Source organism: Lampetra planeri, chromosome 18 (assembly GCF_965212315.1).
Source record: "Lampetra planeri chromosome 18, kcLamPlan1.2.h2, whole genome shotgun sequence".
NCBI classification, from domain to species: domain Eukaryota; kingdom Metazoa; phylum Chordata; class Hyperoartia; order Petromyzontiformes; family Petromyzontidae; genus Lampetra; species Lampetra planeri.
In genome coordinates, this window is record NC_136124.1 from 7,218,661 (window position 1) to 7,240,144 (window position 21,484).

Genomic DNA, 21,484 nt, shown 5'->3' on the forward strand with positions numbered 1-21,484 from the left:
TGAGTGTTATGATGTTGCTATTAAATGTATGAATGAGTGTGCTGTCTGGATGCTACGTGTGGATGCGTATGCTAGGTCTGCCATATGGCTTGCTGCGGAATAGTATACATTGTATGGGAGCAGCAAGTTACAAGTGCATTCTACGAGTATGCTATGTGTGTGCTGTGTGTGTGCTGTGTGTGTGCTGTGTGTGTGTGCTATGTGTGTGCTGTGTGTGTGTGCTATGTGTGTGCTGTGTGTGTGCTGTGTGTGTGCTATGTGTGTGCTGTGTGTGTGCTGTGTGTGTGTGCTATGTGTGTGCTGTGTGTGTGTGCTATGTGTATGCTATGTGTGTGCTATGTGTATGCTATGTGTGTGCTGTGTGTGTGTGCTATGTGTGTGCTGTGTGTGTGTGCTATGTGTATGCTATGTGTGTGCTATGTGTATGCTATGTGTGTGCTGTGTGTGTGTGCTATGTGTGTGCTGTGTGTGTGTGCTATGTGTATGCTATGTGTGTGCTGTGTGTGTGCTGTGTGTGTGCTGTGTGTGTGTGCTATGTGTGTGCTGTGTGTGTGTGCTATGTGTGTGCTGTGTGTGTGCTGTGTGTGTGCTATGTGTGTGCTGTGTGTGTGTGCTATGTGTGTGCTGTGTGTGTGTGCTATGTGTATGCTATGTGTGTGCTATGTGTATGCTATGTGTGTGCTGTGTGTGTGTGCTATGTGTGTGCTGTGTGTGTGTGCTATGTGTGTGCTATGTGTGTGCTGTGTGTGTGTATGCTATGTGTGTGTGCTATGTGTATGCTGTATGCTATGCTGTGTGTATGATGTGTGTGTATACTATGTGTGTGTATGCTGTATACTATGTGTGTGTGTGCTGTGTGTATGCTATTTGTATACTATGTGTGTGTGTGCTATGTGTATGCTATGTGTGTGCTGTGTGTATGTGCTATGCTCCGGGTGTGCCGTGGGTGCGAGGTGCATGCTCGCTCGGCGGGCCGTGCTCCCGTGATGCCCCGCGCGCACTAGACATGGCGCCGTGCTGCCCGTACGCGGGGGGAGGCGCTCGCCTCTAGGCCTCGCGGCGCGGGGACGCGGGATCCCTGATCCCCCTCACCCCCTGATCCCCCTCACCCCCTGATCCCCCTGAGCCCCTCATCCCCTTACTCCTCACCCCCTCAGCCCCTCAAACCGGTTCTCCCGCTCGCTGTACTCTCTCCGATCCCCCCTCGTCTGCCGACTCCTCACCCCCGACTCACTCCCTCGTCCCCTACTTCTTTCATCCACTGATCTCCCCCCGTCCTACTGCCCCCTCTGATCCCCTGATCCCAACCACCCTCACTACTCCATCTCCTCTCGCCGCCTGGTCGCCTCTCACTCCCTGTCACTGCTCACCCCCCCCCCCCCCCCCCGTTCTCTTTTCCCTTCTCCCGCCCTTTACCCCCCTACCCGGTCTCCTGCTTGATCCCTCTGCTTCTTCCTGCTCCCCATTCCACTCCCCTCGATTCCTTTAACGCAGCGACCCCCTCATAGACTGCTTGGGCTCATCTCTCTGCCCCCCCCCCCACTTTACTCCCTGAGACCCCCCCACCACCTCACTCCCTGAGACCCCATCCCCCTCTGCCCCCCCACCACTCCCTGAGACCCCCCCTCTGCCCCCCACCACCATCCCCCTCTGCCCCCCACCCCACTCCTCTGCCCCCCCCCACTCCTCTGCCCCCCCCCCCCCCACTCCTCTGCCCCCCCCCCCCACCACTCTCTGACCCCCTCCCTGATCTCCGGCCACGCCGTCGCCAGCTGAAGGCCCCCCCCCCCTCGGTCTCCCTCCCGCGTCGCCTGCGGGGCCTGCCGACTTCGCTCGCGTGAGTGCGGCATCAGCGGTGCGGTGTGGGGGGGTCGGGGACTCGGCCTTCGGATTGTGCAGCGGGGGAGGCAACTATCAGGGGAGTGGAGATCAGGGATCAGAGTAGGGGGGTCCTGTGTCCGGGGATCAGGGATCGGAGTAGGAGGGTCAATGATCCCAGTGGGGATCAGAGGCCCAGGGACTCTGTTATCAGGGACCGGCGATCATTGACCGGGGTGTAACCAGGACTGGGACTGGCGTAGCTTCTAACTCGTACCCACAGTCCATGGCGATGTGCTGCTGCGCTTGATGATGTGTGCTTGTTATAATGTAGCGCTGTATTTAGGGTCGTTGTGATCCTACTACAGTGGGGTGGGCTGGTGGATAGTACTGTAGCAGCCATAGTCGAGCTTGCTACTGCGTGTGTGCTGGGCGAGGAGATGTTCATTTTCCGGTGCTCCAACCCCGGCTGGAATGATTCTCCGGGGTGAACCCAATTGGGATCCGAATCGGGAGGGGGGGTAGTTTAGAGTATCATGGTCACTGAGCGTGGATTACGGAGATCATAAAGACGGGGTGTGAGGGAGCCCGGGTTTGGGTTGGTGGGCAAAGTTCCCCAGAAACCGATGGGTAATGAACATAGGAACCGATGCGGGTTTGAGGGATCCATCAGCGAAGTATTTTAAAGAGGCCACAATCCCAGGATCGGGGTTGAGGTATTGGGTTGTCCGGCCAAGTAACTTTGCGGTCCATTTAATGTAATTGTAGTGCCCTAGACATTGTATATAATACACGTGGCCAACCCACCCCACAACGTTTGCCAGCATGAGGGTGAACCTAGCCTGGTACAGAAACTTCACCACTTGGCGCCGAACGGATGCTGGTTATTGCTGCTGCTGTGGTGTGTGTGTGGTTGTGTGTTTTAGTGTGAGGTGCACCTAACCTGGCACAATCGCCGTGGTGACATCACCGCCACTTCGTGGCTAACAGCGGCTGGTGTGAGGTGTTGGTGTGAGGCGTGGCGTGTCCGGAGTGGTGTATTGTGCGTGGTTTTTTACGAGTTGTGTGTCCCTGTGGTGCTGTCAGGTGTCGTGTTTTTCACCAAGTAGATTGACAATCTTTCCATACCTATCTATCTATACTCGTGGAGTTTTTCATCTGGGTACAGATACATTGGGAGGCTGCTGCTCAGGTGAGCGTCTAGGGATGGCTCCCTATCGTTAAACAATTTTATTGTCCACTGCTGACCTGGTTAATTACTGCCGATTCTGATGAGTTGGAGACTGCTTCTAAACTCCGTATTTTGGCAGAAAGAGGTGATGGGGGGGGGGTCTTTACCGTCAGCTGCACCAAAATGGCAGCCTAGAAACTCTGTGTCATCCACACTCCCCACCACCTCGTCCCTCCGTGAGTAACGGTGGGGTTTTTACGGAGGGTTGACGACTTCCCGTATGTGGGCAGTGTGTTCGTGACCAGTTCCATTGCGGCAGGAGGGGGGAGGTCTCGCTCAGAATTCGTCGAGCAGCAGTCCATTGGCCGCGTAAAGCTGCCTTGGCCTGTTTCCTCCCCACGAAGCTCCGGCTGGATCTGTTCAGTCGCAATCACACAACCCCCTCTTCTCTGTGCCTGCAACAACGCCTGCAACCCACCTTGCAACATGCAGACGGCCCTGCCTACGATCCGTCCCTGGATGTATCCATATTGGATATTTCAGATCCATGAGAGATCTGGACCTAGTCCGAGAATTGACCTCCGCGACAAGCGAAGCTGCATGGGCTGGGTCATGTAGCCCGCATGCCCAGCCACCGCATTCCAAAACAGTTTCCGCTTTGGCCGAATAGAGGGGGCTAAACGGTTGCTGTATGGGCTATGGAGGAGATGGGCGAATGTGTTACAAGAAAATGTTGAGCTTGATTGGACTTGTGAATCACTGGTTCCAGTGGTGTCAGCTTCTGTGGAGGAGGCCCGTGAAATTCGCTTCTGCGCAGTTGAAAAATACTGCTGGGCAGTTGGGAGGCAAATTTGGAGGGGGGTAAAAGAGTGACCCCCTCACCAACGAGCATAGCGATGGGTGACTAAAATACAGTAAGGTGGCACGGTAGGGAGCGTAGGTGGTACATGGCCCGATCATTCAAATCATATAACCTGTAACACCTGGATCTACCCCTGTACCTCCTAACAACGAGCCTTTGATACTTCACGTGGCCTCAAAGTGCACTGAGTTTGGCACAAGCGCCATGCTGACATCACCACCACATCGTGGCAAATGGCAGCTAATTTGGTTGTCGGTAGTCTCTAGTGCCACCGCCATTATTAGTGTTATGCACAATGTCTATATCTTGTACAGCGTGTGTATTGAGTGTGTGTGGAGTTTACGCTGCGTGTGTCTCCGTGCGTGGTGTGAACGCCGCTCAGCCCCTCAGCTCGACTCCGCGCGGCATCCCTCGGGCCACGCGCCCCCCCCCCCCCCACGGCACCGGCAGCTGCGATGGCATCGGTGATGTCCGGCGCCGTCGACTGGCTGCTCCTACCCTTCGACCTGTACGTGGAGATCTTCCAGTACCTGACGGCGGGCGAGCGGGCGAGCGCTCGCGTCGCCTGCCGGGCGTTCCGCGCGCTCCTCGACCACCCGTGCCTGTGGCACGACCGCACGGTGCGCCTGCGCGAGCTGCACCGCTACGACGCGCGCACGTGGCGCACGCTCCAGGGCCGGCGCGTCAGCCGCGTTGAGCTGGCGCGCGCCGCCGCCAAGGACCTGCGCCGCCTGGCCGAGGGCCTGCCCGACGTCACGGCCGTGCGGCTCACGGGCTCGCCCCGCGCCGGCGCGCTGGCGCCGCTGGCCGCGCTGGCGAGGCTGCGCGACGTGTGGCTCGACGACTGCACGCGGCTGTCGGGCGCCGAGCTGCTGCGCGACGTGGCACCCTTCACGGGCCGGCTGACGCACCTCACGCTGGGGAACCTCACGAGCTTCGGCGACGACGACCTACGCCAGCTGGCGCGGCTGCAAAACCTGGAGGCGCTTTCGCTGCGTCGCTGCCTCAAGAGCTCCGGCGGGTTCAGCATCTCGGGCCCTGCGCTACAGTACGTGCTGTTCCGGCTGCCCAAGCTGCGCTCGCTGGCGCTGTACGCAGCCGGGCTATCGAGCGACGGGCTCTCCCTCGCCTTCACGCCGCCCTGCCAGGACCCAGGTAGGGGGCCCGTACGGCCATTTCACTCTCTGGGGGGGGGGTGGGGGTGGAGTCGGTGGGGATGCGGAGGGAGAGGGTGGAGGTGGCTCGGCGTGGCGCAGAAAATGCCAGGACTGAAGAGTGAATGGAGAGTGAAATGCTATGAGCTGGCGCGGCATCCCTCGGGCCACGAGCTACCATGTGGTTGACTGGTGTGGTTCAGGTCAGTGGGAATGCTGAGTGACTAACTGGTTGGTGGGTTCACTGGAGGTGGTGGTAGTAGGGCGAGTATGTGTGGCTGGCTGGTTGGAGCAAGGGCTTGAGTTGGTTGACTTCTGAGCTCGGTCACAGCTCATAACTTTCCCGGTTTTGGATTTTCATTCCTGGAGTGGTGGTGCAGTCGTTAGCGCACTGCACTACAAACCCGGCAACCCGAGTTCGAATCCCCCTCACGGCTAACATCGGTGACGAATATTTGAACTGGTCCTGGGCCTCCCCGAGGTCGACTGCTTTTAAACGAGCAGCTAATGCGTCATGTAAACATCAGCACTGGACAGAAAAGGCGGCCGGGTGTGGTGCTGGCCAACCGCGATATTGTGTGCCGTGCCGGAATTAATAGGTGCTCGTTAACAGCACTTGCCCCAACAGTCTGTTGAGGCTACACGGGAGGTCTGTTCACACCACCGGGGGTTCAGGACATCAAGACCGGGAAATACAGCCCCATTTTAGCCACGACTATCGCTGGGTTTACACACGGGTAGCGGGATAAATTGTTTTGGAGGCAAGGGTTGGCGGATCACGTCGAGGTTTGTGAAACTCCCAATCCCACAAGTCTCCGACTTGACCAGGAGATGGCAATACAGCAAGCGGGTTCGTGAACTCGTCTGTATCGTGAACCTTTGAGTGTGATCCCCTCGTATGCATTGTGGGTTGTCTCTGGCTACTCTGGTTTCTTCCCATACGAAACAAAACGCTCGTTATTCAAACGTTGTAATGGAGAAGAGAGTTATAGTAATAGGTTTTTACCCTTTCAACTGGTACAAAACTGACACCTTTATACAAGGCATCATGTTTGCAATAACCACAACATAAGCAGTCAAATGCAAACAAAAAGAAACAACTCTGATAATGATAATAATATGCACTGTCCTTGAAGTTGATTGGTCCACACTCATAGTGTAAATGCTTACCCCGAGCTTTCAATACTCTGATAGTGCGCTGTTTTTGAGTTGTATGCCTTTAGGCGTCATCTGGTCCAAAACCAATGGAGACTAGGCTCTAAGGAAAGCTGTATCGAGTGTGGACCAATCAACTTCAAGGACAGTGCATATTATCATAATCAGAGTTGTTTCTTTTTGTTTGCATTTGACTGCTTGTGTTGTGTTTATTGCAAACATGATGCCTTGTATAAAGGTGACAGTTTTGTACCAGTTTAAAGGGTAGAAACCTACTACTATATTTTGCCACTGGTAAAGGAGGTCTCATAGTGTAAATGAGAAGAGAGTTTTCTAAAAACTATGAATACCAGCATTCATGTAAATGAGTGTCTAAAATGCTGGTTAATGCCATGTTTTGAGTTGGAAACCGGCCACGTGGCTCCCCTGCAGAGCGAGCGGCTCGCACCACTTCCTGGGGACGTCTTCCAGTGATTGTCCTTCGGAGGGATTTGCCTCCGCCGTGTAAATGTGGAATTTCTACCACTTGTGCTGCCGGAGTGTGAACGGGACGTGCGAACACCGGTGGAATCTGTGTATTACGGTGAATAGCAATCATAATGTATAGTCCCATGTCAGTTCATTTCTGGATTAGTGCCTTACCACACCGTGTCAGTCATTTGGAGGGGAGGGGATTTTTTGGCCATACTTCACCAAGCTGGTCAATGCGGGCCGATGAAGGGGGATTCCCCGAACCTCTTTGGATATCACGCTCAACCGATATTAGCTGTTGCCTGGAATCGAGCTCAAGTCGACGGGTTCATAGTAAGGTTGTTAAAACATTGGTTTTGTGTCCATTACCAGCAACCACATTGCCTACATTTTGGAAAATCCCGGCTCACGGTGCCACACGTACAGCAAACTCGAGACCAATGAACGTAACCTCTTAAACTGAGAAAAGAAGGGAGTTTCCACTGGTCGAATGGTCGCACACTGAACTCGCAATCCAGAGGTCACCGGTTCGTTTCCATCTCCCGGCTCGGCAGTCAAAACAATGGAATACAGCCACAGTCTGGGCAATTAGGACAACCCACTACCATGGCTGCCTGTGCTGTGCAACATCCTCCCGCCAAACATTCGCCGCCAAGATGCTGGGCAAGTACATGCGGCACCGGAGTTACCCCTTCGTGTCGACATTTTCAAGCCCCACCACCCATGCGCCTGAAGTCCCGACACCCAGTGTGGGCAATACAACAGTCCGAAGAGTGGAGCAGAGGTCGCAAACGGGTTTTGATTCCTTACCCATACCCGGCCGCACCAGGGTCGCAAACGGGTACCCGTACCCGTATCCTACCCGTACCCGGCCGGGTACGGGTATCGGGTACCTGATTGCAACCTCTGGGATGAAGCCATGTTGCAGGCGCGGGTGGGTTGATTATATGAACTTGAATTGTGAGAAGAGACAAGACGTTGGGAATTGAGTGACAAACAGTTGCTCACCAGTGACTCACGGTCTACCCGTACCCGTTCCCGGCCGCACCAGGGTCGCAAATGGCTACCCGTACCCGGCCGGGTACGGGTAGCCGGGTATCGGGTAGGGTACGGGTATCGGGTAACCGGTTGCGAGCTCTGGAGTGGAGTGAAGAATTGAGAGCCGTGTAAGTGCCGAAAACTTGGACCTCATAAGCGATCCATCCGTCCAGATGCCTGGCTTCGACCTTCCAAGGCGCCACTGGGTGCAGTTAAACTGCTTGCGGTGTGATCGTGGAGTGTGTTGCTGCTTCCGAACATCGATGGGGCATCCTATGTGACAGCCCCACTGTGTGAATGCGGGTAGCAGGAGACCACGGCGCACATCGTCTTCGGCTGTGAAGTGCCTCAGGGCGGACTGGTTGCCCTGCAGGTGCTGGAGGAGGAGGCTGCAAAGTGGCCCTGTGGCTATGTGGGCTGACGTCCACTCAAAGAACATTTATTAATATATTTTGTAAACGTGTCTGGTGTTTTGACTTTGGGAAGACGTGTGAAATAGAATTCGCTAAATAAATAAACTGCCACCTCTTCAAAGACGTCTGGTCCACGTGGAGGATGAGACCTAATATCTTGAGCTTCCTGGAGTCGAGACTCCTTCCGCCAGCAGTGGTGTGAGCATCAAGCGATTGCAGGGCTGCCCCTGCACCTTTTTGAAAGATTGCCATCTTGCTGTTTGTCCATTCACATGTGCCAATCATTGAATGTTTTTGTTGAGAAACGGTTACAGGTTCCGCACTACGACAACCGGTAATCGAGAACGGTGATTGGTTCGCTGGTTGGCGTAGCGTCGTAGCCGTACAGTGATCACTCTGAAAATTATCAGGCCTGCCTGTGCCGACTTGCGCTACAGTGAATTTACTAGTTACTGTCGATTTACATTTGTGCAATATATTTTATGTCTCGCGTGATGCGGTTGTTTTTAACGCCGATTTCTATTTGCTTCGTCGCTACGTTTAGTTTTATTTTGTTCTGATTTTGTAGTGTCGGTGACCCAAGTCTCTCTTTGCAAACGAGACTCATCCCGGCCCCTTTTAAGTTCTCAACACGTTGAGTTCAATAGCAAAATCAACAAAAAAACAACACTAAAAAGCATCACAGCGCGCTACCCGGCGCCCCCCGCGGGATAAAAGTTTTAACGGTTGACGCTGCTGCTGCTGCCATCGCTGTTGCCGTCCCCGGCGTGGCTGCCGCCTGCTGCCAGCGTGTAACGCAGAGGGCGATCTCCCCTGCATCAAGTCGCTGGCGCTGGAGAACCTGGGGCTGACGCACTCGCTGAGCTGGCCGCTGTCGGACGAGGCGCTGGATCAGCTGGCGACCGTGCGCACGCTCCTTGTCAACTCGTGCTACCTGTTCCGGCGGAGAGACCTGCCCATCCGCGAAGTCACCGCTATCTTCCAGCGCCTACCCAATGTCGTGCACCTCGACCTGGGATGTGAGTGTGCGCGAGGTGCGCAATGTGTGTGTATGCGCATACGAGCATGGTGATGTGAGCGTGTGTGTATGTGGGGAGCGGTGGTGTAGCGGTTAGCACACTGCGCTACGAACCCGGCGACCCAAGTTCGATTCCCTCTCATGACCAACACCGGTGACGATTATCTGAACTGGTCCTGGACCTCCATGGGGTCGACTCAGCTTTGAATGAACACCTGGTGCGGTGTTTAAATATTGCCACTGGGGAGACAAAGGCAGCCAGGCATAGTGCTGGTCCACACGACGCCCCTCGTAGCACCGTGCCAGTCTTCATCGGTCCTTGCTAACAGCACTTACCGCAACAGTCCGTGTTGGCTACACGGGCGATCTTTGTATTTGTACATGTGTGAGAGTTACGACGACCAGATCATCTCCATCCTGAGGTGAATTATTATTTGCCATTGTACTACCAGGCTCACTGAGTGGCCAGCAGATGGCCTGCGTGTACCGTATCACGTTCCCCGTGCATGTAGCGGTCTTACTGTGCGTTCTGTGGGTGTGCTGTGTGTATGGGCTTGTGCTGTTTATGAGGCTGTACACACCGGACCAGGCTGCGTGTACCATACCTAGTATTGGCTAAATACCCGGGTATACACTCATGTCCTAGGGTACACATCTGCACAGGTACATGAATGGTACACAGTGTCGTTTGTGTACGATTCGTTGTCTGTGTGGTTTGGCATGTGTACCCATGTGCCGGCAGATGCCACATACTGTGCGGTTCCGCATAGAGATGTGTTGATGCACTGCATGTGTACCTTGCCAATGCCATACGAGTACTCTGTACTGTGTGAGTACTATGTTTGGACGCCGTGGTGGCGAGATGTTAACTCCCTCGCCTGGTATGAAGGAGCTCGTGGGTTCTATCCTGACCCTGATGCCTGCTGTATATTTGGAGTTTGCATGTCTCTCTCCCCGTGGTCGTGTGGATTTTTCTCTGGGTCTTCCGGCTTTTCCCTGCACATTTAGAAAACATTTTTTCGAGTATTTGGCTGCTATAAATTTCCACATGATAAGCCACTTCGTTGAGCTATCATTTGTGGCCAGGTCACTTCTGAAAAAGAGCCATTTGGCTCAGTGGGCCTTACCTGGTTAAACAAAAATTCAATATTTCCTCGTTATTTATGAACTTGCTATCCGCGATTTTGGCTATCCGCGAATCGTATCTGGAACACCACATGACTACTTCATCGAGAGAGAGAGTGATGAGGTAAAGGGATGATAGAAAATATGATATGAAAAAGTGATGAGATTTATTGTTTATGTATTTATTCATAGGCAAATATCATTATCCGCAAAATGTGCTATTCACGATCATTTCCGGAACGTATCCCTCGTGAATAACGAGGGAATACGGTAGTTAAGAAAAAAATATCTTGAGTACACGGTGACAGGGTGGAATAGAGGAGGGGAGACGGCACGGGGGTGAGAGGCGGTGGTGGGCGGGGGAGTGTGATGGAGGGTGATGAGAGAGTGAGGGAGCGGAGAGAGAAACGGGGAGAGAGAGCAGAGAGAATACAGAACAGAGCGATAACAAGAAAGGAAGGGATGAAAAAAAAGTTAGAGAATAGAGCAGAAGGACAAGAGATAGGGGGAGAGAATAGGGAGAATGTCAATGTAGAAGAGGGGGAAGGGCGCGTTTAGTGTGGCAGAGAGAGGGTAGAGAGGGGAGAGAGAGGTGAGAGATCGTACCGAGAGCTGTGATGGGGGAGAGACACGGAGTCTGTACGGGAGAGGGAAGATTGGAAAATGGGTCGATGTGAGAGATGTGGAAGATGAGGATTTAGGGCTGGGTAGAGCCGTATCTCCTCGTTAGAGATTCCCTCTGTCCTCCCACCATCACTGCCCCTCACCCACACGACTCGCCACCCACCACTCCTCACGCACACCACTCCACCACCGCTCCTTACGCACACTGCTACACCACCGCTCCACCACCACTCTGCAACCGCTCCATCAACACTGCTCCACCACCACTCCACAACCGCTCTACACGCACACTGCTCCACCACTGCTCCACCACCATTCCACCACCACCACTACTCCACCACCAGTCCACCACCGCTCCATCACCCATCACCTCTTCACACCAACAGTGCTCGCCGCCCACCACTGCTGACACCACACCATGAGTGAGCGTGAGCGTAGCGTGAGTGAGTTAGTGCTTGGTGTGGGAGTGAGTTTGCGCAGCAGTGTGTTGGTCCAGTTAATGTCATTCTGTATTGCATCAGTGTCGTGAGAGATGGCAGCGGCTTGGGGGAGGCCCTCCAGCAGTGGATAGATCACGGCTGATGACTATAATGATGGGTGTACTACATCTGTTATTGCCAAGCATCTCCCCGCTTGACCCCAGTGTCTGCCCTCTATTTGGTTCTTGTCTCTCCATGGCTCTGTGGCGTCACAGTGTATCTCTTCCATCGAGTTGTAAAATGGCTTTGACAATTTCTCTCTATATTTGTTTTTTTAATTAAGGCCTTAAATGGTGCAAGCTTGAATGACCATCACTTTCCAATTAATCAATGCCTTTTCACGGTCCGCTAGAGCCAGGCATTGTGCCGTTTTATATTCTTGTGCGTTCTCTAGAATCTGGTGCGCATGTCTTGTCGGCATTGTGCACTGTATTTATATGTTGTGTACGTCTGTATGTTTGTCTTGTGCACACGTACTTTGTGTTTGGATGATGGGGCGCGGTGACGCAGTGGTTAGCGCACTGGGAACCTGGTGACCCAAGTTTGATTCCCGCTTACGGCCAACACCCTTGGCGATTATATGAGCTGGTCCTGGGCCTCCCGCAGTTCGACTCGGCCTCAATGAGTGCCTGGTCCAGTGTGTAAACATCAACACTGGGGAGATCAAAGTGGTTAATTGTGGTGTTGGCCACCTTGTGCGCCGTTCCGGCTTTCAGCATAACAAGAAATAAGAATACAATAACAGCTCGTCAGTACCAACCACAATGACAACAACACAACAAAAACAACGACACAACAAAAACAACGACACGACAAAAACAACAACATAACAAAAACAACAACATAACAAAAACAACGACACGACAAAAACAACGACACAACATGCCCACCAAGGAGGATCAGCCGCGGCTGTTACCAGCTTCACCATCATCAAACTCAATCTCCTGCTTCCCCCACAGTCCACAACTCCCTCCCCACAGCCGTCTGGGCTGTCCACTCCCTGCCCGTGTGAAGGCTCAAGACCTTTTCTCTCCTCCTCTGTCCATGACTCACTGCCTCTGGCAAGAATATAATTAGGTGCACTGTCTGTACAGCATCATGGCATGCGGCCGTGTGTCTTTGTCCCCCGTGTTCCTCTAACCGCCTGTGCCCCTGTTTCCCAATGCCCCCCTGTTTCCTTCTCCCCGTTCCTGTGTTTCCTTCTCCCTGCCCTCCTCTCCTTCTCTTCTCGTGTTTCTGTCTCTGCCCCCCTGTTTCCCCTGTCCCTCCGTTCCTCTCCCCTGCCCCCCACCGCGCCCCCGTGTCGCTCCCTCCCGTCCCTCCTTCACTCCCCGCACGTAGCCACGAACTGCAAGAACGCGGTGCTGGAGCACGTGCCGGCGTCGCTGCAGTCGCTGGACCTGCGCGACTGCTACAGCATCTCGGGCGCCGGGCTGCAGTTCTTGTGGGAGCGCGCGGGCACATCGCTGCGCCACCTCAACCTCTCGCTGTGCAACCGCGTGTCGCACCAGCCGCTCGCCGTGCTGCACAAACTCTTCCCCAACCTCGAGAGCCTCGACCTCAGGTATCAACCTCCGCATCGTCATCGTCTTCGTCTTCATCATCATCTTTATCATCGTCATCATCTTCGCAATGGTTACCGTCGTCTTGATCGCCATCGTCTCCAGAGTCGTCCGGAACACGTACAGACAGGGTGTGCGGTGGCACGGACACCTCGGTAGAAACCCACGTCACATTTACACGGGTGTTGATGTCCCGGCACGGCAGGGAGTGCAGGGGGGTGAGGGGCGTTGAGGGGGCAGCAGGGTGGGGGTGGTGGAAGAGGCAGGAAGAGGAGGAAGGGGTTGAAAAAAGGGAGAGCGCATTTCCCAGCAGCGTGGAGGTTAAGACAGCCTGACATTTCACTCACAGCGACGACGTCACGAAGGGTCACGGTGGGCCGGTGTGGGGCAGGGTGGGGTGGGACACCACGGAACTGTGGGGGAGATGAAAGCAGGATGGGTGGGGGGGATATTGGAGAGATTTGGGCAGAAGAGGGAGGGATAGTCATGTGATGGGGTGGGGGGCCATTGGTGGCATTGGGATAGAAGGGGAAGACATTGGGGGGAGGGGGGCTGTGTGAGAAACAAAGGTGAGATGGGGGGAGAGATTTTTTGTTGTGTAATTGGGGGGGGGGGGGAGCTACTGGGGAGATGCGGGGAGGGATACGAGGGGGATGCCGCGGCCCGTTTTCGTCATCGGGGGGAAGGGGGAGAGATGTGGGGGGCTTGTGGGGATGGTATGAGAAGGGCAGGGGGGGGGCAGGGTGGGGTGAGGGGTGACGGTGTCAACTGAATAGACGGGAAAGATGGGGCGTGGTGAAGCAGGAGGACTGGGGTCCCATGTAGGGAAGGGGGGACAGAATAAAGAGTGGCGGTGGGGGGGGGCTGAGATGGAGAAGGAATAGGAGGGAGGAGGAGCTTAAGAGAGGCGGAGGAGGAGAGGGAGGAGGAGGAGTGGGCCCTGTGGGGGGTGTTGCGCCGTGTTTCATCGCGGGGCTGAGCGGCCGTCCTTGGTTGCCGTGGCGACGGCCGCACCTCATGATTGAACAGATGTTGGGTCTAGGCTGAATTATGAATCACGTTGCCCACACTCTCCCCCCTCTCTCCCTCCCACTATCCCGAACTCTCCCCATCTCCTCTCCCCGCTGCCAGTGACGAATTGCTTGCACGCACGGTACACGTGCCGTACACGCACTGCACATGCGCCGTACACGCGCAGAGATGGGTGACTCCACCACACCCATGCACACGCACGCAGGGAGAGCAAGCAAGAGGGAGAGATTAAGTGAGAGAGTGAGGGTGCAGGAACGAGTGAGTAATGAATTGAGAGGGCGAGCGAGTAAAAGAGCGAGCGAGAGCGTGAGAGAGCTGGTGAGTAACAGAGACTGAGTGAGAAAGTGAGCGAATGAATGACAGCGTTCGAATGAGCAAGTAAATGACAGGATGGGAGACCATGAGAGGGTAAAGAGAGAGCGAGCGAGAGGGCAAAAGAGAGAGAGAGAGCGAGAGGGTAAAAGAGCGAGCGAGAGCAAAAGAGCGAGTGAGAGAGAGAGCGAGTGAGAGAGAGAGCGAGTGAGCGATCTTGACCCGTGTGGCCCCGGCTGTCGAGGGAGCCATTCTGAGTGGCCGGGCGCAGCGATCCCTCTCAATTAGACGCGGCTTGTAGCTGCTAATGCGGATGAATGAATGTCACCTGCGTGGGCCATGGGGGGGTGGTGAGGGATGTTTGTGTGCGCGCGCGCGCGTGTGTCGATGTAGGGAGCGGTAGTGTAGCAGTTTGCGCGCTACATTACGAACTAGGCGACCCGAGTTCGATTCCCGCTCACGGCCAAAACCAGTTACGATTATCTGAACCGGTCCTGGGCTTCCCCTAGGCCAGGGGTGGGGAACGTCCGGCCCGCGGGCCGTATAAGGCCCGCAAAATCATTTGCTCAAGCCCTGCTAAGGCAACCGCAGGCGGGTCTCGAAATTCAATAAATCTAGGAGCAAACCTGGAAAAGCAGTTGCGAGTAGCAGCAACATCATCAATACCAGTTAACATCACACGCCTCACCAAAGAGAAGCAGTTCCAGCCGTCGCATTAGGGGTGAGTTAATTAAATGTTTGACCGAATATAACGGGCTAATTTTTAAGTTCATAATTTTGTAATGGCCCGCGAATGATGTTATAAATATCCAAATGGCCCTTGGCAGAAACAAGGTTCCCCGCCCCTGCCCTCGGCAAGGCGGTGGCAGGGCGTGGTCCTGGCCACTCACCCCCTCGTGTGCCATTCCGGCCTTCATAGGTGCTCGCTAATGGCACTTGCCCCTACAGTCTGTTAAGGTTTAATGGGGGGATCTTTGTTTTGTGTCGGTGAGGAGAGAGTCGTGTGGTGGTTTCCACACCGCACTACCAGCCAAGCAACCTAAGTTTGATTCTCGTTCATAGCCAACATCAGTGACGAATATCTGTGTGTGTGTGTATGTTCATGTACCCCTGTGTGTACCATGTTTGTGTATGTAAATAGCCATGCTATCCTGTGCATGTGTGTGTACCTGTCCTTTGTACATGCCTTTGCTAACCTGTGTGTGTATACGTACCCATGTACGTGTGTGTATAACCATGCTAACCTGTATATTTGCTATAACCCCCTTGTACATGAGTGTGTATTTACCCATATGTGTACGCATGTTCGATTCTTGTGGGGAGCGGTAGTTTAGCGGTTAGCGCGTTGCGCTGTGAACCCGGCGACCCGGGTTCGATTCCCGCTCACGGCCAACACCAGTGACAATTATCTGAACTGGTCCTGAGCCTCCCCTAGGTCGACTCAGCCTCACATGAGCACCTGGTGTGGTGTGTAAACATCGCCACTGGGGAGAAAAAGGCGGCCGGGCGTGGTGGTACCGACCGCCCACTCCCTCGTGTGCCGTGGCGGCCTTAATAGCCGCTCGTTAACGGCACTCTCCCCAACAGTCTGTTAAGGCTACACGTGGGGGGATCCTTGTGTGTTTGCGTCAGCTCATGTAGGGGCGTGACAGAGGGCGTGCTCAGCTCGCTGGCGTGCATGCCCCGACTGCGCATGCTGTGCCTGCGCGCGGTGCCCGACCTCCCCGACGACGCCCTGCGCCGCTTCCGCACGCTCACGCACAACCGCGTGCTCCTCACACTGCCCCGCGAGAAGGAGTGCAACCACCAGATGTACGGCCTGCGGGGTCGCGACCGGTCAGTTTGCCAGCCACAAGCGCGCCGCACAAGCATCGCCACACTGCACTGCGAAAAGCGCCACCCTGCGCCGCCATCGCGCCCACTGCCACCGCACACGAGGGACCGTCGCCACGCCACCTTGGGTCGCAGGAGCGTAAAATCGAAGACGAGCCAAGTCAAGTTTATTGGTTATTGCATGTATGCGTGTACCTTGCATTTCTTTCACACCGTACGTACGGAGGTGCAGGGGAAGGGTAACTATCTAAACACAAAAAGCAGTTGTAAAAAAAAATAGTTTTCAGTCTATATTTGAAAGTGCATAGTTCCAGGTCACTTCTTAATATCGGAAGGAATGGTGTTCAAGATGGTCGCAGAAGCGCATCTGAAAGCACGCGATACGGTGATCTTGTTTGTTCGATAGCTAGCCAAAAGCCGCTGCAAGAACGACTGGCGTTCGCTTGATGGTTTATGCTTCTTGACAAGATCGGCAAGGTATTGTGGTTCATTTGTGGCGGGAACTTTCTGTGTAATGAATATGACCTTATAATCTATTCGTTCAGAAACCGGAACCCAATGCAGCTCAGTGAGCACCGGCCAGACTCGTTTGGATCTTGCAGTACCCGTCACGACACGTGCCAAACAATGCTGTACACACTGCAGCTTGCTCATATTTTTGCCAGACGTCCCGTAGAGGAGTGAGTTGCAATAATCGAGCCTTGTCGATACAATGCTACACACCACCGTGTGGTCGAATGTGTCATCGAGCCCTGATATGAAAATTGCAGGATCTAACAATATTTTGCACGTGGTGATCAAGTGACATATTCTGGTCGAGTATGGTGCCGAGGCTGCGACCGCCACACCTTATCCTCCCACAATTTATTCCGCCTGAGCCTGAGTGCCAACCAGCAGAACCTCTTGAATGTTCTGGCTTAAGTACCATTTAGTTTTGTGCAAACCGCACACGTGCACTGCTCGCGTGCAATCTTCGAGGTTACCAAGGATCTCCATATCTAACTTTGACTTAACTGCGATGTACAATTGTGGGTTCCTTCCCCGGTGCCGATGTACAATAGCGTATCCGTTAGGTGCAGCCTCGTGCTGAATTATGTCCGGTTTGTCGTCATTTACCCAGGTGTTGGTAACGGGCCAATATGTCGAATCCACAATCGTTGATCAGATCCTGGATGAGTGCCGTCTTGTAGGCTATGGAGCGTGCGTTGACCAATCCAAAGTTTTCACAGGCGAGAACGAGAGGGACCCAGGATAAGTCTCACGTGCAAGAGTGACCTAGGTATGAGATAAAGTCCGTAGGTTGTAGGATAGAGATTGCAGGATCGAGGCAGAGATGACCAGGCCGCAGGCTTTTCCCAGACTCCAGCTCAGGATCGGATTCACATCGTTCCGGGATTTGTTGGTGCGCAGGCCGAGCTCGCCTCTTGCCAGGCGCCTGCACGCACTGACGAAGTGAAGCCTTCCAAGTATCCCCAGCTATCCCAGAGGTAGCCCTGGCAGTGTGTTTGAACGTGATGACGCCCGAGGTAAAGATTGTGTATATGGGGGGGGGGGGATCTTTGTTCTTGTCATGGTAATCGTGATGCATCCCCCTCCCCTCTCTGTGTCTGCCCCCCACACCCCCAACAGTTACACGCTCGCCTGCCCGTGAGTCCCCACGCGTTCACGCAGGGATCTCCGGGGGGGTCTCGGAGGCTTTCGGGGTCCCCGCGGGGGGCGCAGGGAAGGTGATGTTGAATGACGTCGGAGAGATGGAGCCCCCATGAGGAATTCTGGGGTCCCCCCGCACCTCCGCTCCTCCCTTCCCCCCAATTCGACCCCTTTCCCCCCCCACTCCCCCCCCCCCCCCTCGGCGAGGGGGCGGCCCCCACTTCTCTTGCTCCCTGTGGGAGACGCGATGGCACTGCCGCTCCCGCTTGAACTTACGTGGGGGGACGGAGGGGCCCCCCCAATCCGTGAGCGTGGGCCGGCACGAGGAAGGACGAGCAAGACAGCCGGGATGGCACGCGACATGGTGACCCAGCTGGGCCGGCCAGCCAGGTGACCCGGTGACCTGCTGACCCGATGACCCGCTGACCCAGCTACACGTGGTCAAGGCAGGCGGAGGCGAGGATGCGGCCGAACTTTTTGAGTTTTACAGTTTCAGTTGCGAGGGGTGGAATTTACGCGAGGTTCCGTGTGCGCCCATGTGGAGGAGGGGCGCACTTCTGTGGGCGGGTGCGGAGGGGTAGCGGCTACTCTCCCTGTGCCCCCCTCCCTTCCCACTCTACCAGGACCCCCCCCCCCACTTCCCACACTCACCGAGCCCCCACCCCCCTCCCTCATACCCCAAACAAGAAGCCACTTACTCCAGTCTGGGCAACAGTTAACGGGTTGCTCATTGGGGCAAATCGCAATGATTGTGCGAGCGGCAACAGCAATAGCAGCAGCAACGGCAATTAATGATTGAGGTGGATTGAGGTGGATTGGGGTGGTGTTTGTGTGTGTCAGCCTGGCTCGTATGGTAATCTGTGCTTGTGTGTAGCGTGTGCGTAGTTGTGTTTGTGTGAATGTGTGTGGCCGCGTGTGGTCGGGTGTATTTGTGAACAATCGTACCTGGTTGTACGTGTGCGTGTGTGAGTGGGCGTGTGTGAGTGGGTGTGTGTGTATGTGGCTACGTATGTGGTTGTGTGGTCCTCCCTGTTTACCCCGAGAGTGCTGGAATTAACTTACTGAGCCATTTGCTTCTCGGTAACAAAACAAATTAAGCAACATAGTGGGGTGGGCATGGTAGAGAGAGGGGGAGAGATATGCAGGGAAAGTTATTGTTCGGAGAGGAGACGGGCAAGAATTAGAACGGAGTGTTGGATTGGGGGCCCATGACCTCCACAACCCCTCTGGTCCCCAGGCAGGGGAGGGGTGGGGGGGGGGGCTCCTGTCACTCAGAACCAGTTGAGGCTCGCGCAGAGAGCCACGCCGAGTCACAGAGTTTGCCGCTTTCGCTTGTTGGCAGTCAGCGGGACAACAGTAATGATAGGTAATGGCAATATAGGTAATTGATGACTTGTGAAATCGGGTGAGATCCCATCGAGACGTGGACATCAAATACAGGGTGGGCTGGTGGAGGAGGATGCCGGTGTGAACATCGTGACAGGAGCGGGGGGGGGGGGGGGTGGGGGGGATCCACATGTGTACCGGCACGGTGGAGACCCTGGGCCCGCGCGGCGGCATTGTATAGGTGTAGCGATTCAGCCACGCGAAACGTCGTCCCCTGGATCTCGATCACAATCCTGAAGCGGTCGCTCTTCTTGTCCGTGCCGTCATCTGTCCCGTCGCATCTGAACGGGCGCGCCGTGTCCCCGTGTCTCGCTCATTTCCACCGTTTGTCTCGTCCGTAGTGACCGTTGTCCGTGTACTGTCTAGTCTGGACTGTTTGTTTACTGCTTCTGGACTGTCAGTCATTTCTGTACGGCATCTCCCCATTTCTACCGTTTGTCGCGTTTTCTTCTTTGTCTCATTTGTTCCATCTCGTTGGTTGTGATTATCATTCTGAAGGGAAAATCCTGAGTGTTAATTCGCACACAGTCATAAAATAATGTATCTTTATTTGGCATCGATCAGCACCCCCACGCCAGTCTATGTAACACTACCCTTAGCATCCTCCCCGACTTAACTAAAATTCCTCTCTGCAGCGAAGAGGCCACCGAATGGCTCGGCTCTGGCTCAGCTCGACTCGGCTCGGCTCTGGCTCGGCCTCCAACACAGTGGCTCAGGCTCGGGCTTTGAGCCAGCCGCGTGGTTTCCTTTGAAAGGTACGCGACGAGCATGCGGCTCTGCTGTGTGGCGTCAGCGCAGCCTCCGCACGCAAAATCCAGAGCACCGCTGGGGACTGTGCTCAGAGCTGGCTCGTGTTAAGTGGAGGATGATGACTTTCAGCCCGCTCACTTGAGCCAGAGCCAAGCCTGAGCCACGAGTTAAGAACGTGGGTCTAAGATTTATTTTTTAATTCAAGCGCCGAGTCACCTGGAAAACCAGTCGTCGTCGCTTCTGAGCACAAACTGTTAGCGGCAGCAGTAGCAGAACGTCACTAGTAATTTCTTTAATCTATTCGTTTAAGTTTTATTTTACGTTTTTTACAGCGGAGCCATCATCTCTCTTGCTGGGTGATGGCGGGGGGGGGGGTGTCGTTTATACGCAGGATTTATTCCCGGGTTTTTGCACTTTTTAATTTTGTAATTTCGCCCAAATTTGTGGTTCAATTTCCGACTGGGGTGAATCTCTGTCAGTAGCGTTTTTTTGTTCTCCCCTCATTCTTCACAGGGTTTCCTCCTCTCAAATTACTCACCAAAAACGAATACACAGAAACAAAAACCTTACAACGCCAAGTTTTTAAAAACTTGCCCTCAAATTACTCACCTTACTCGGCTCCCCCCCCCCCTACTGGCAGACTAACGGGCATCGCCGAGCCAGCCGCTGATGTCACCATATGCCGCACAGGGACAGCTGCCAATGGGGGGGGGGCCCTGCGCTCCGAGACACTTTTGTTGCGTGGATATCGAGCGCAATGAACGCGTCAGTTAATTTGTTCGTGGACGATGCGTGTTGCTTCGTATGCCGTGAGCAGTGTTCCGCGGTGAATCGCTACATGCCTATTGCAGAGAGTCAGATGGCGATGGTGGTGTGGTGATTATGGTGGGGAGGGGGGGGGGGGTGCTCGGTTCTGAGATGGCTCTGGAGTGCCCTGCCGCTTGTAAATATGATTTATTTATGATGACAATGTTGAGGGCTGGTGCCATGGAACGTCTGTCCGGTGGTGCCAGCATTGGACCCACGCGCCTGTTCACTCTGGGATGTCGCATGCGCGTGCATTTCTCAATAAAATCAACGCTTACTGATTTGTTTACATCTTGTACGCGTCACCGGTGATTGCACGCGCACACGGAACGCACGGACCCCGTGCTGATAAGGCTGCGTAAACAGAGCGGCTGCCCTGGGTTTTCTTGGAAACCGATGACATCAGCGTGGTGATGGGACTTTGTTTTCCAGAACACGGTGCTTTCCGGCTGATGAGTTCTCACACACAGAGACCCACGGACTCTTAACCGACACCGTGGGCTCGCACAGACCCACGGACTCTCGCCGAGACCCACGGACTCGCACACGTCCGTAACAGACGCGGGAGAATAGACTACCGTACAAGGGGCTTTGCAGCCCTGCCTTCTGCTGCACGCAACATAGCCGCTCAGCAACCTATAGCACCTGATTTATTAATGGTGGTCGCCCATCCAGTCTCATCCCTTGCTTAACTTGCTAGACGGGTGCATTCTGGGTGCATTCCGGGTGAATTGGTCGTGTGCGGCAGTTGAGTCATTGGTAAGTGGAACAATTCCCGAAGCCCAATTACAATCCACCCCCTCCCCCGTGTGGGGAGAGGGGGG

At 54.7% G+C, this 21,484-nt stretch overlaps 1 protein-coding gene across 2 annotated transcripts; it reads left to right on the forward strand.

Annotated features, from left to right (window-relative positions):
- The first annotated feature begins 1,735 nt into the window (after positions 1 to 1,735).
- On the forward strand, positions 1,736 to 20,949 carry LOC144723579 (uncharacterized). Of its 2 annotated transcripts, none has more exons than XM_078602431.1 (6): positions 1,736 to 1,837; positions 4,234 to 5,006; positions 8,871 to 9,101; positions 12,670 to 12,892; positions 15,867 to 16,070; positions 17,697 to 20,949. In XM_078602431.1, exons 2-6 carry the CDS (start codon positions 4,307 to 4,309, stop codon positions 17,716 to 17,718), a joined length of 1,380 nt encoding a protein of 459 aa, XP_078458557.1. In that variant the 5' UTR covers positions 1,736 to 1,837; positions 4,234 to 4,306; the 3' UTR covers positions 17,719 to 20,949. The 2 variants fall into 2 exon arrangements, with proteins under 2 accessions (XP_078458557.1, XP_078458558.1); XM_078602432.1 differs by having other exon boundaries at positions 8,883 to 9,101.
- Positions 20,950 to 21,484: the final 535 nt, after the last annotated feature.

Excerpts from the sequence above, each read along its gene's own strand:
- LOC144723579 (XM_078602431.1), top strand. The coding sequence starts at position 4,307 with ATGGCATCGGTGATGTCCGGCGCCGTCGACTGGCTGCTCCTACCCTTC. Across the intron at positions 5,007-8,870 it reads GCCGCCCTGCCAGGACCCAG|CGTGTAACGCAGAGGGCGAT; the intron begins GTAGGGGGCCCG and ends GCCTGCTGCCAG. Across the intron at positions 12,893-15,866 it reads CTCGAGAGCCTCGACCTCAG|CTCATGTAGGGGCGTGACAG; the intron begins GTATCAACCTCC and ends TGTTTGCGTCAG.